The 14,670-nt window shown below is 35.0% G+C and overlaps 2 protein-coding genes across 4 annotated transcripts; one reads left to right on the top strand and one right to left on the bottom strand.

Moving 5' to 3' along the window:
- Nucleotides 1-4,948: 4,948 nt before the first annotated feature.
- On the top strand, nucleotides 4,949-7,937 carry LOC133693959 (F-box protein At4g35930). 3 transcript variants are annotated; one of them, XM_062115346.1, is made up of 6 exons: nucleotides 4,949-5,040; nucleotides 5,342-5,367; nucleotides 5,529-6,002; nucleotides 7,047-7,121; nucleotides 7,209-7,318; nucleotides 7,432-7,937. In XM_062115346.1, the coding sequence occupies exons 3-6, from the start codon at nucleotides 5,583-5,585 to the stop codon at nucleotides 7,691-7,693; spliced, it is 867 nt and encodes a 288-aa protein (XP_061971330.1). In that variant the 5' UTR covers nucleotides 4,949-5,040; nucleotides 5,342-5,367; nucleotides 5,529-5,582; the 3' UTR covers nucleotides 7,694-7,937. The 3 variants fall into 3 exon arrangements, with proteins under 3 accessions (XP_061971330.1, XP_061971332.1, XP_061971331.1); XM_062115348.1 differs by having other exon boundaries at nucleotides 4,951-5,040; nucleotides 5,556-6,002; XM_062115347.1 differs by lacking the exon at nucleotides 5,342-5,367 and having other exon boundaries at nucleotides 4,951-5,040.
- Nucleotides 7,938-8,632: 695 nt separating this feature from the next.
- On the bottom strand, nucleotides 8,633-11,842 carry LOC133694681 (uncharacterized). The gene has a single exon (XM_062116321.1). The coding sequence runs from the start codon at nucleotides 11,739-11,741 to the stop codon at nucleotides 9,126-9,128; it is 2,616 nt and encodes an 871-aa protein (XP_061972305.1). The 5' UTR covers nucleotides 11,742-11,842; the 3' UTR covers nucleotides 8,633-9,125.
- Nucleotides 11,843-14,670: the final 2,828 nt, after the last annotated feature.

Below are 14,670 nucleotides of genomic sequence, written 5' to 3'. Positions count from 1 at the left end.
CCTACAAAAGAAAGCTATTGTTAATTAAAAATTTTTATATAATACAACAATTAAAAATATTATCTTATAAAACAAAATCTTACCATCTGTTTTGCATGCAAAACTAACAGAATGGATTCGATGATATGCATGGTAATGAAACCATGAATCTCCTTGGTTTGGTTCTCTGCACCGGACTGTGACCGCTACAATAAACGCTCAGACATCACGTGTTGGATATAAGTATCATAGATACCCTTTAAGATGTGCAGAGGTCTGAAATCCCTCCACATGGTCGCGTCTTCCTAGTCCAGAAGACCCTTTTCTTTTGCATAATTCTTTTTTTTTTTTGGGTTTTGTACCATAAATCACACATCCTGGTTCGAAGAAAAAATGTATCAGTTAAGATTATAAGAAACAAAATTTTAACATTAAAAAATATCACAATTTAAATTCAATCTTACGTAATGACATTATGATTTTTCCATACTTTCCTGGCAACAACGTTGTCAACCTCATCCCAGTAAATTTTTTTCTTACAAGTCAATTTCATAAAATTATTAGTTTATTAAAATTAAAAAATTAATTGAATTAAATATTAAAAATATTTATGTATTTTTGGAAACCTAACGACATTGTGACCTTAAACTTTCTGAACCAAGCATCAATCATAAACCTTCATTCAATATTTTTAGAAACCTGACTTCGCTAAAACAAACACACTTTCATCACCGATTTCATTGATGATGTTATCGTGCGAGCAATTTCTGCATTTGTAAACCTGAAATTTTATTTGTTCAAGTAAATTAATTATTAAAAAATTATCAGCTATTGTTTATTTTAATTTTGACCAAACCATGGTGGAGATCTACTCTAATTCCTTTATCGGTAGTATCATATCAATAACATTTGAATAAAAAAACTCTATTATGCTCATCATGATATTGCAATTCAGTCAACTTTTCTAACTTTGCATTGATAATCAACTTCAAACTCATTAGAAATTGATATCTTAACATAAACTCCACTATTAGAACTTTCTACCCTTACCATACTCTTCGATATAAAAGACATGTACATTGACAAAATACTTATTATAAAACTTGACCTTTCTTTTAGGACCCAAACATATAGTAAATTCAAACTACCACTAACATTCCCACCTATTTGATAAAACAATGGTATATCACCTAGCCTTCATGTTGTTCTTCGTCTTTCCTTTAACGTTCATCGTCATATTAAAAAAAATTTCAAACACATTCTTTTTTTATATGCATGAAACCAGATTATGTGGAAGAAGATTAGGGAAATATTTTTCCTTACCCAATTATGGGTCACACCAAAACCAAGAATCTTCTATTTACCAAATTAAAAATCAAACACAATGCCCTTGTACTATGATACCATGCCATACAATTCTTCACTTGACGGTACCGATAGTGCAACATCCTTTTTAATTATACCAATAAAGAAATTATTTATGTTCTTTATCTACTTGTAATCAGTTGGAAAGAACCTCTGATAGCAATAAAAAAAGACATTTTACCACCATTTATTAAGGGGAAGGCCTTGTTATTTTCCATACAATATGGATATGCTAATTTTCCATATGTTCTCCAACTAAAAACCATCGCATACACAAGAAAATCATTGATAGTCCATATTAAAGTTTCCTTCATCTAAAAATTCTATTTCCTTAAGACATCATATGTCAAAGTCTTGAATGACCACAATTGATTCAATTCATCAATCAACGGTCGAAGATAAACACCTATATTTCTACTTGGATTATTAGGACCAAGTATAACCGTGGATAAGAACATGAACTTCAACCTCACACACATCTCTAGTGAAAATTTGTAAACCATGAGTATCATTGGTTAACAAGAATAAGATACAACAAATGACCCGAACAAATTAAATCAATTTGTATATAACCCAACATGTATGTTCTGTGGTTCTATTGAAAATTAAGGATACATCCTATTAAATTATTTCCAGGCTTCACCATGACTTCATCCATCGTATAATATGAATGATGCCATGTTATGTGTTCAACAATATTTGGATACATGAATAACCTTTACAATTTAGGTGTGATTATAAAGTATTTCAGTTTTTTATCCGTGATAAGAGTTTTTTCCTTGTCAATTTTGAGTTTATAATGAGCACGCCCACAAGTTATGTACTCAGTCGAATCTACATTTTTAAGGTAGTACAACATGCAAAAGTTTGGACACATGTTAATTTTCTGGTATTCTAGGGCAATGAATTTTATCATGGATTTAATAACATAAAAGTTATCTTTAAACTTAATTCTTTTAGGTAAAATGCTTGTCGCTCATTCGACAATTCCAATATAACTGACCTCACTCGGCCTATGATCTAACTTGATGGTGAACGCATGTGCAACGACTGATAATTTACTGTGATTTACCTGCATGACCTTGATTCATTCTCATTGCATCCATAATCATACTCTTATAACGATTACGATTATTATCTACAGCTTCTTGCATGTTATTGAAACTAGAAGTTGATCAAATTATCATTTTTATCTTGATCTCATAAAGAACATAGAATTCTCCTTGTGCAAATCAACATAAATATTTTTTCAATAACCCTTTTTATTTATATTAAATAATTTTTTGGTAGGGTATCATTGTCAACCGGTTATCCTATTGATGGTAAGAACCCGAAGGTCTTGCATAATTTTCACGGATTGGAAATGCAAGGTACATTTATCGTTGTCCGAAGCATTGAGTGTACTGTTTTATACTTGTGTCAATACACAAGCTAAAGACTACAGAATGAGATATTATTAGTTGTCTTTGTCATGATGCTGGGGAGGGAGAGAGCATTTTGTTTGGTACCATTGCTTGTTGCTGTTGTTTAAAATTGAAGATAGTTTTGGCTTAACGTTGCATTTAATCATAACAGAGTTGACAAGTTCCTTTGACTTGCAAATCCCGGCCTCCAAGCTACCACCCCACCCGGCAGTTAAGCTTTAGCTTTCCTTGCCGGGGACCACACCTTCAATGGCCGGGAAAAAGGCCCGGTACTCGTATTTGACAATCCTCAATGAGGTATCTCAAGGAATCTTTTTTTTCCCCGTGAAGGGATTGTATAATGATGTAGTTATAATTATTTTTTATTTAAAAAAATATATTTTTTTATTTTTTAAAAATAATTTTTTATATCAACATATCAAAATGATATAAAAATATCTAAAAAAATATTAATTTAAAGGAAAGAAAAAAATAAAAAAATTTAATTTTTTTTTAAAATGTTTTTAATACAAAAGAATAAACCGGGCTGAAATAATATCTAAGATCATAGCAATGATTATTTTTAAAATATTTTTTATTTAAAAATATATTAATATTTTTATTTTTTTAAATTTATTTTTAATATTACTACATCAAAATCAAAAGGATATGAAGTTAATAAAAAATTAATTAAAATTTGTAGAAAACGAAAAACAAAATCATCATGGATTGTTAACAAGAATGACAAATTATCTTTTAAAAAGAGCACCATTTTGTTTCTTATACGATGAAGACCCAATTAAGGAATCCAATTCTTAGAAGAACTAATTAATTATGAAAACGAAATACTTCAATTCTACTTGTCTTGTTTCCTTTACACGTCACTGTCTGGAATGGAGAGGCTGATCAATCGATATCACAAAATAAAGCCTACATCTAGAGGGAAAAGATAAGGTCCATTTTACTTCCACCCACTCGTGCCCCTGACTACCATGTCTTTTTTTTTTTTTTTTTTTGATTTACGTGGATGTCCGGGCCAGCTTACGCGCACCACGACTATTCCCCACAGCCCACTGGACATCCTGCAAGCCCAGGGGCAGGTTAGGCACCGCGGGGATGACAGGCGTGCATATAAAGGATCGAACCCGGGACGGGGATGGAACAAGTCACACGATTGACCACAGCAGCTAGGCCCTCAAGTGCCCACCATGTCTTCTTGCCTGACCCTGTAGTGCATTTTTTTTTTGAGAAATCAGCTCAGCTAGCCGTCGTCGTTTTTACAACGAGTTCCCAAATCTTTTCTTATAAATTTAATTGTTTTCAATATGTAACTCTTGTTTTAATCTGTCCTTCCAGTAGATATTACCATAGAAACATGAAACAAGTACATTCACTTAAAAACTCAAGCCCATGCAATTTATTTAAAAGATTTGGTTTAAATTATACTCAAAATATTCCTCCCCATAGAAAATCTATTTCCTCACTTATGTTTTCAAAGAAGAGGAACACTAAATTATGTACTTATTGTTAATTAAATGGGAAAATAGCAATGTTTTTCATGGTGGTAATCAAAATGATCAATGTCTAGGCTTACAACCAAGCCCATAATATAAAAGGAGTTATAGGGTATCCAAGAGATTGTTGAAACTGAATTGGGCCTGATGGGCCATAGATTGGAGAGTCAATAGGCCCTTGAGGCATTGACCCACTCTATATTATTTTAGATCACCGTCTAATTTATTCAAAAAGATTTCAATATCAAAGTACTTCAACGCCCTCTGCATTCAAGTCAGAAGAGCGCCAGTCACGCAGATTTAATGGATACATGGATGGCTTAAATTGTCCTTTACAGCATTTAATCTCTTAAATTACGTGGGCCCCGCTTTCTCAAAATTGTCAAGATTAATATATTAAATTAATCATCAAATCCATTTTTTAAAACTTAAAACAGAACAACTAATCAGAGTATCCAAGAGATCGTAATTATCGCTTGAGGACACCGCTAAAATCAAAGAGACAAGACACTCATATTCCATCACCCCAACACTATAACTTGCCACGTTAACACTTAACCACCAGTCTTTTCATGAAACTCGAGTTGCTTTAACATCTCCCACTTGAAAATTTTGGCGGGCAATCAAAAATAAAATTCAAATAAAGAACCAAGAAAACCCTAGCGGCCCCAATTGTTTTCCCTCTCCCTCACCTTCCCCCCCCCCTCTCTCTCTCTAATTCTCTCATTTCTGCTTTGGTCTCTCTATTTCCATGGATTGTGACCTCTTCTGAGTTTCAGGTTATTTAGCATTTCTTTCTTCTTCTTCTTCTTTTCTCTTGATTTATTGATTGATATTTTCTTTTTAGATTTACATTTGATCTTTTTTGGCTTTTATGTTTTGTTTATTACGGACTGCAGTAAATTAGGGTTTTAAGTTAATATTTCTGTTTAAGTTTTTTCTTTATTCTGCCATGATTAATGTGATTTTTAGCAATTTATATATGGTTTTATTGTTCATTTCCTGGGCTTTTGTCCGTGTTGAATATGTATTTCTGGTCAATCAGGGTTTTTAACGAGGTTTATGGTGCTTTATTGACAGGTTTGGTTAATTAATCTTTAATCTATGTGAGTTCAGTTTCTATGCTCATTTTGTAATTGTTTCTTTTGGTATTTAGTCTCATCCTGCGGGCTTATTAAAGTGATTAATTCAAATTGTCTTTTCAGACATTGATTAATGATGGATTTCTAATTTATTTTTATTTCATTATTGGATGTTAACATTAAAGGGAATAAATTGGAACAATTGGAAACAGATTTGAGAAGGGGAAAGAGGGTTTATTATGGGTAAAGTGTCTCCTAAGGATGGAAATTTGAAGACCCCAAAGCAAAAAAGGCGGTTACGGAGCTCAAGCAGTAGGTATTTGAAGCCAGGTGCGCTTGCTCAGCTTCAGTATAGCAAGGCGTCAGCAGCGAAGTCATGTACCGATCTTGGAAAAAAGAGGGTTGCTGTGTTTGGCAATAAGAAGGTGGGGGATGATGATGAGCTGGTGGTCGAAGACAGGGCTATGGATAAAAGCCCTTTGTTATTATCACCTGTGGGTTTGTGTAAACAGCATCATCCAACTATTGATAAAAGCCCCTTGATGCTATCACCTGTGGATTTGCTCAAACAAAATCATTTAGCGAGGACACCAAAGACCCCTCGGATTGAAGATTGTGATACCGAGTCTAGACTTGAGTGTCTTCCCATGGAGTTGCTGGTAATACTCATTCCTGAGCATGGTATATGGAGGAATTTCTATTTGTTTAGCTTTTATGGACTTGTTAATCCTTGGATATGCTTCTGTAATTACACTATGAAAATCAAGATCTAGAATAGTACAGATATGAATATGTTACCCTGCATGTTTCCCTTTAGAAAGTTAAATTAAATTAAAGTAGGTTGGAAATCCTGGAAATATTTAGGAACATGAAGGAACTTCAATATTTGATTTAGAGAGCTGGATGTGCTATGGAGGTATGATCTTATAGATTCCAAAAAAAAGATAAAACCTTATCAAATTTCACATCATATTTCTTTATTTGCGAGATGTTTTTTTTTTTTATAGATGCTAATGCTAATACATTTGTAAGTTGAAAGCATCTGCATGTATATGTGAAGTGCCATCTTGGCATCTTATAAAGTTGTTTAGAGATGCTTTGGAGAGAATAATTTCTATTTTGTTATGTGCTTCGTTGTTATTTTGTCACTGAAACTGTAATGGAGAGGCAAGTTTATGGAAGTTCTATTTTCTTGATTTATAAAAAGAAAAATTCAACTCTTGATGCTCAAATGATCAGCCAATAGGATGGTAGGCATCTTAAATTGCAGTGCTATAGATTGAAATTCAATGAGGGTGAAAGTGGATATACTATCAATTTTCCCAAAGTGTTGTAAATGTTATGCAGCCACCTGTCATTTATCATGGTTCGTCTTTTATCTGTTTGTTGTATATATGTAACTTAATTGTTGCTCAGTTCAAGAGAGCTTTTCTGTTTCTCTGTGTCTCTTTGATACCTTGGGCTATTCACTAACGAATTCTGCCAAAACCCAATGACTGAGACATGCTTAAATTATGTTGATGACAGGATGGATGTTCTTTGCATAGGAATTGTGAAATCCTTCTTAAATCAAGAAAGAATGGATCACTTTATTTTGTTTGATACCTGCTACTGAACACACAGCTTTGCCCTTAATTCCTCTCAAATGTTTTCTTACGCCTCATTATTTGTATATTGATCCCTGTTTGTTTGTTTCTTTTGAGGTTAAAATACTCTGTCACCTGCACCATGACCAACTGAGGGCTGTTTTCCATGTTTCTCAGAGAGTTAGAAAAGCTGTAAGTCTCTCTTTCTCTCTCTGTGTTTAATCCACTGATGTTAGAGTTGAATTGAAGAGTGAACCTGTTAATGCTTGTTGAGAGCAGGTTTTGCTTGCAAGGCAATTTCATTTCAATTACACAACACCAGATCGCTCTCGACAGGAGATGTTACTGACAATGACCCCACGGCCTACTGAACACTGGCCTTTTATGAGGTAGGCATCCAAAAGCACAAGGTTTTTTTTTTTTCCTCTTATAATTATTTTTGAAGTTGCTAATTCATCCAGTTTTGTACTTGCGATGTTTGAATGACCATTGCACATTGCAGCAAGGGGAGTGGTAAGGGCATTTTCATGTCAACTCCACATACCCCAAAAGCTCCAAGGCATGGTCCCCGGCCACCTTCTCGCATCAAAATAACTGAGATGAAGAGTATTGCTGCGGTTCTTTTCCAAGATTCAACATTGTCTTCAAGATGCATGGTGCCGTCCACCCTGCCAAAGCCCCTTTGCAAATCTGTGGCTTCTAACAGGGTTCTATTCTATGAGGAGGAGTTATGCCAGGCTGTTGCTCAGAATAAACTTCGTTGATCTCATTGTCGTTTCTTTCCCATTGCCTTGTGTTCCATTTGTATAGTTTGTTTCCATCCTATAGCTAGGTAGTTATAGTTTGAAAGAGGGGTATGCAATTTTGTAGGTTTTCTGGGGCAAATTAGGTGACAGGTAATATGGGACTTCAGATTTGCACTAGTCCAAAGATTTAGGTTGTGGTTGTTGGAATAATATATTTGAAACTGGATACTTGTATATATTCCTATATATGTTTGCAATGATATTTGGATTTCTTCTATAAAAATATTCAAATAATTTAAAATTAAATTTGAAAACAAATTGGAATGAATATCAGTAATATTTAGGTGCTGAATATTTAAGCTAAAAATTTCAATAATATCCAAAGAGAATATGCTTCTCTTATGTAAATTTTTCATAGAGCTATACCTTTACCTTGCACACTTATTCTTATCTTTTAAATAGGATTTCAATAAAATTTACTGATAAAATTCCATATAATATTTAAAAAGATAGAATATTAAACTTATCAAGATTTGAGGATGTAATTCTTATATGAAGCATATTATAACTAAAAAGGCATGGGCAAAATGTGATAAATGTATGTTTATAAGATATACAAAAGTAACTCTTGGATATTATTTCTATTGTCTTATCAAGTAACGAGTGTTTATTTTAAAATGTGTTAACTTGGTATAGAAAAAAATTTGTTCTTTAGAGAAATATGGAATAAAAACAAAACTTCCAGAAGTTCAAGAACCATGTATTTCGACCAGAAATAGACCCTGGTTAATAAAACTCATTTGATATAAATGGGTATTTAAAAGAATTAAAGGATAAAACTTATCTGAGAAAAAGTTCATCTTCATGAACAAGTACAGATAAACTGATAATATAGGTTGTCGTCGAGGAACTAAAGATAGAAAGTGATAAACTGATAATGAAAGTAGTTGCAGACTCTTGAACCAGCAACAGGTGTTTATATAGATTCTTTGAGCATGATATACATACACTGCACTCGTAATGTTTTGTAAAATAATAACATCACTGTATGCGATGGAAGGAAAGGGTCACCCGGATTAACTTCAGCTTGCTTTCATGACCGACAACAATTTCTTGAAAGATCAGGGACTCCTTGCAACTGCAAGCACGCTTATGCCCCTCTACTGGTTAGTTCTCAAACATTATCACTGCAGTTATTTTAGCTAAAACGTAACCATAAAATTCACAGGCTCATTAGAATACATGTGTGCTAACCAATTCAACAAAATTCAGTATCCTTCACAATTGGAAGACATGCTGGTCTTAAAGGCAATAAACACTAGCGCATCCTGCTGCTGGCACTACATGAACTGCCCAAAAGATCTCATCTGGAATTCATGAACTGCCAGATAATCACGCGTTTCTTAAATACTTCAAAAAGATGAGCGCTCGGGGACAGCTGACAATGTAATTACTTGCCACGTTCCACCTGCACTGTCAAATCCTTGATTCCGACATCCTGAAAAGTGTTTAAAACCTGTGCCTTCACAGATTCTGTGTCAATTTTGTCTGAGACATGAAGATGCAGAGTACCAACAATATCTGTGTTAGTAAAGCTCCAAAAGTGCAAGTTCTGAATGCCACGTAGCCCCTTTATCTTCATGGTATCATTTATGGCTTCTTTCAGATCCTGCTCATGAGCCCTCGGAATTCTTTGAAGCAAAATCTCAGCAGAGTTTCTGAGCAACGGAATGACTGAAGATACGATTAAAACGGAAATGAATATTGAGCAGGCAGGATCAGCAACAAGCCATCCTTTGTACTTAATTAGGAGAGTAGACAAAACAACACCAACACTTCCCATCGTATCTGCCAGAACATGCAAAAAGATTCCCTCCATGTTGTGGTCAATGTGGTGATGGTGGTGTTTTTTTGGTTCCTCTTGTCCAGATACTGGTGTCCTTTGTTGGGAACCACTCTTTCCCAAAGAAGAATCACTTTTAGAATCCAAATATTGAAGTTCTTGAGGATTGGCATGATGATGATGGTCATGGCATCTGTGATCAGGTGAATGATCACAGTGCTCATGTTGATGGTGAGCATGGGAGGAGTGGTCATGGTCATGGTCATGAGCATTATCGTGGGGATCATGGCTGTTGGAACTCCCGATTTTACAGCTGTCTATAATGCTCTGGTGATCGCAAAGATGGTGTTCATGATGTTCATCATGGCTAGCCAAGGACTTCTCATGGCATTCATGGGAAACAGAGGCATGTTCATCATGCTTTTCTTGGTCATGTGAATCGTGGTGATGGTGGTGACAATGAGAGTCAGCATGTGAGTCAGCATGAGAGTCAGAGTGGGAGCATGATCCAGAGCCACCATGAGCATGATGATGCTCTTCATGAAAGAAGACCAAACCAACCAAATTCACAACAAGTCCTCCAATCGAAACAGTTAAAAGACTATTAGTTGATATCTCCTGAGGGTCCAGAATCCTCTCAAATGACTCCAATACAATTAGTGCTCCAACAAGAACTAGAAGAACAGCATTAACATATCCTGACAGAACCTCAAACCTTCCCCGACCATAATTAAACTGATTATTTGCAGGCAACCGGGAGATATAAGAAGCATATAGACCAATTGTCAAAGCAGCACAATCAAACAACATATGACAAGCATCTGATATCAATCCAAGACTATTACTCATGAACCCAGCAACAAATTCGACAACCATATAACCAGTATTGATCAAAAGGAAAAGTGCAATCTTACGGGACTTTCTCTCGCTCAGAATGTGGCGGATAGGCTTCATAATAAAACCACTAAATACCTTCGGAGGTGTATCCATTCCTAATTCAGGATAATGTGAATGAATAGAGTCCAAATTTTTAACACCAAAATACAGCAAGAAACCACATATCAAAAGCCCCCAAAGAGAAAGCTCAGGGAAATAGAACAGCTCCAAAACAACCGTGCAAACAAATGTAACAAAAAACTCTCTCCGGAAATCTTTAGAACCCACTAACTTCCCATCATCACTGCAATTCTCACTCAAAAGAACCCCAAAAACCACAGTATTCGCCAGAGGCCAACCTAAACTCGCAATAGAAACACCTTTTCCATCGCCATTACCACTTTCAAACACTATAAAGCTTACAGCAGCAGGAATAAACAGTATAATTGTGGTATAAAACAAAGAAATCAATCGAACCCGTTTTTGGTCTAATGCTCTAATTGTCCCCCAATTCATAGAAACACGCTCATAAAACCCCAAGAAACCAGACACAAAAGGCAACACCATTGGCCAAATCCTAAAACAAGTCTCTCTAGGAAAAACCGAAATCCCATATTTATCAATGAAACCAATGGAAAATGGGAAACAATCAATCCGATCCCAACTTATTGAAAGCAAAAACAAGCCGAAAAAAAGGGAAATAAACCCAGGTAATTTATGGGTGCTTACACTAAAATTATTATTCTTTCTCCTCCGATCAGTAACAAAACGAGCGGCCGCAACACTACCGGATAATTCAGCGAGAATCATGGCAGCAGTCCCACAATATCGAAGCGCTTGGAATCTGATGAGGAAAACAACAGTAAGGAGGAGAGATTTGGAAAACAAGAGCCTGTGTTGTGATTGGGAGATTGAGGAGAGAGAAAAGATGGGTTGGTTAGGGTTTGTTCTGAAGTGTAAAGGGGTTTTAGAGGAGGAGGAAGGGGAGAAGAAAAAAGAGAAAGAGAGGGATAAAAGAAAGGAGAGGAGACAGACAAGGAAAGCGAAAGGGAAGATATTGAAGGAGGAAGGAGAGGATTGAAGGAAAGGGAGGAGAGAGTAGAGGGAGCGGAGAGAGAAGAGGAGGAAGAGGAAGTAAAAGGAGAAATTTGAAGAGGATTTGGAAGGAAGGGAGGAGAGTCGGTGTTTTGATGGTGTTGGGATTGGGGTCGTCGAGGTGTATGGGTAGGGTCTGGATTTGGTGGGGGTGGCTGAGGAGATGGAGGTGAAGGTAGTGGTGGCGGTTCGTGGAGGGACGGATAGGCGGTTAGGACGGTGCTGATGGTGATGGTGGTGGTGGTCGGCCATGGCGGCGACTAGTGGTCTCTTGAAGTGGCGGTGTTGACTGTTTCTCTTGAAAAACAACTTCTTTGGGAGGAGGAGGAAACTGAGTGTGTAATTTAAATATTATTTCAAGACAAATATTCAAAATATAGAATTCTATATAAATTGCAATTATAATAAAAAAGTCTTTGGGAGAAGTGACCGTCATCAGGTAAATATTATTTTTTAAAGGATTTATAGGTTAAAAATATATTGAAATAATATATATATATTTTTTATTTTTTAAAATTTATTTTTTATATCTGAAAATAATCATAAAATAAAAAAATACATAATTAATCTATATATACTTAACTTCACAATTTTTTTTTATAATCTATATTTATATGAAATTTTTTTGAAACAATACATATAAATATACATTACAAAAAAAATAACTAATAAGTTATCGATGTATATGAATATACGCTATAAAATAATATTTTATATATAAACATAGGTTATATATAATTATTTTACATCAAAAAGTTAATAAAAAATTTCATATAAATATAGATTATAAAAAAAATTGTGAAGTTAAGTATATATAGATTAATTATGTATTTTTTTTAAAATTTATTAAAAAAATAAAAAATTATATAAAAAATCTACCATTGGGTCTTCCAAGTTTAGATTAACCGGATAAATTACTCGAGTTTGACCGTGCTAGTTATAAACATGAGTTTTTGTGATTTAAAATTCGATGAATGCCTTGAGTCAACACAACAGGTAAGTACGAGTTTCATAAATATAGATTAGACATTAGAGTAGTGATTTTTTTTTTTTTAAAAAAAAAAAAAAAAAACAAGAAGAAGCAAAGACTGTCCCGTTATAAGCGGCACCAGATATCCTCTTAACCCAGGAGTGTAATGTCCTCATAGAAATGATGCGCTGTCTTTGTGTTTTGGTCAAGGAAGCAGATTTGTTTACAGTGTGGTGCGTAACTTGTACAAGGGATAACATGAAAGTGACTTCATCATGCTTTCATGAACAGGAACAAAATCTGCTTGCAAATGCAAATGGGAATCTGCAAGTCTCTGGCTGTTTTAGCTAAATTAAACCACCAAGCTCTCACAGGCTCATAGCACAGGTTTATGCCATAATAATGGCACCAGCGGATGAGCTTGCTAGCTATTGACAGAATGAGGAAGAAGTCCTAATTTGTCAATAGCCAGATTCTTTGAAAGATGACGAGTTTTCCAAGTTTATAGACACTCCTCCTCCCCCGCCCCTGCATTTTCTTTCCATCACAGTACCGCATTAAAAAGGTGATAGTTCTTCTTGTCAATTCTTGTTTAAAAACCTGCGCAGCATTTGCTTCCCTGTAGATATGCTGAATATGAACCTCTCAGTTTCTGCTCAGTACTAGGAGTCGAGCTCTAGTAATCATAGCATAAATAGCGTCCATGACACAACCAATAAAGAGTCTGATTCCAAAATAATCTTACGAAACCCAAGACACCATGCAAGCTCCTGGTTCCATCCAGCAGCCTCGTTTTCCTCAATTCCTCGAACCAGTTTTCTTATCGCCCTTATTGGGCTAGCTTCGTCAGATGCAGCCACGCCAAAAATCCTATTGTTTCTAGACTTCTACATCAAACCAAAGAGTCCCTCCAGAGACTACTGCCCAATGCCATCCCTCACTGGTAACTTCAGTACTCTTCAAATTATGCAATAACCACGAAATCAGACCATCAACAAAGATGGCTTGCTTGTCGCGCACACAACCTAGCTAGCTTTTACCAAGTCGTGTGGGCTAGTCTACAACCCCTCAACACATGCAAGGCTGATTCAACAATAGATGGACACGCATGGCAATGAGGATTGATAGTCATATACATGTCGACTCTATATATGTCCATTCGTGAGCAATCTATTGTGAACGAGTAAACAAATGAGCATTCTTATCCTCTCAAGGCCTTTCCAATCCCAAACTAACCTCCATAATGGTCCCAATTGATGATGCTGGTTCAATATTGAACCAGCTTGTATGCTGATTTAACCGTGAATACCATGAATACGCCACTGCTAGAATATTGCCGAAACACTATATCATCATCAATCTCCATGTTTTAGGTAAAAGATGCGCAAAAATATCCCATCTCCATTGTTGAATGGGAGTAACCATGTCTGCCACTTTTAATTTGTGAATCTCCCTCCTCTGGAATGGGCTGAACTGCATGCATGGTCAGCTAAAGGACCATATCCTTCAAGCCACACATCTGACCAGAACCTCGCCTTTCTACCATTCCTGACTGCCCAAGAAACACCCTGAGTAACCTAAGGCCACACCTTACAAATTGCTAGCTTTCTATAAAGGCAAGTCTGTTCTTTTGGCCTGCACTTGGGAAATACCTCCACCTGATCTAACATCCTTCTTAAAATCGAATTTCATAAAATTATCCAGTCATTGAGCACCCACATCCAAGCTTCATTATAAAAGTTTTATCCATGGTATGCATTTTTCGCAATCCTAAGCCTCCTTTCGCTTTCGGCTGACAGAATCTTTTATTGAATTATTTTCTTGATTCTTACCATTAAAATTTTATTTTTATATCAAATATATTTTTTATTTTTTAATTGTTATTTTTAGTTATTTTTATCCTTTTTTTAATTAAAATTATTTTTTAATTTCATCTATTATGATTTGATTTTTTTGTGTTAAATTTAGTTTTTTTTCTTTTAAATCTACAATTTTTTAAATTGTTTTTTTCATGTTTATTCCTAATTATTTTGGTTGGTTTAAAATTATATTTTTTTTTTAATTTGCATTTTACATTGTGATTTGATTTTATGATCTGTGTTATAAATTTTTGGACCGGGTTTGTTTCAATTATTTTTAAAAAATTCATTCATCATCATTGAGTTTATTAAAAATTAATTTTCTTTATTTTTTTTGTTTTGAATTTTTTTG

Source organism: Populus nigra, chromosome 5, assembly GCF_951802175.1.
Source record: "Populus nigra chromosome 5, ddPopNigr1.1, whole genome shotgun sequence".
NCBI classification, from domain to species: domain Eukaryota; kingdom Viridiplantae; phylum Streptophyta; class Magnoliopsida; order Malpighiales; family Salicaceae; genus Populus; species Populus nigra.
This window is presented reverse-complemented; position numbering and strand designations above follow the sequence as displayed.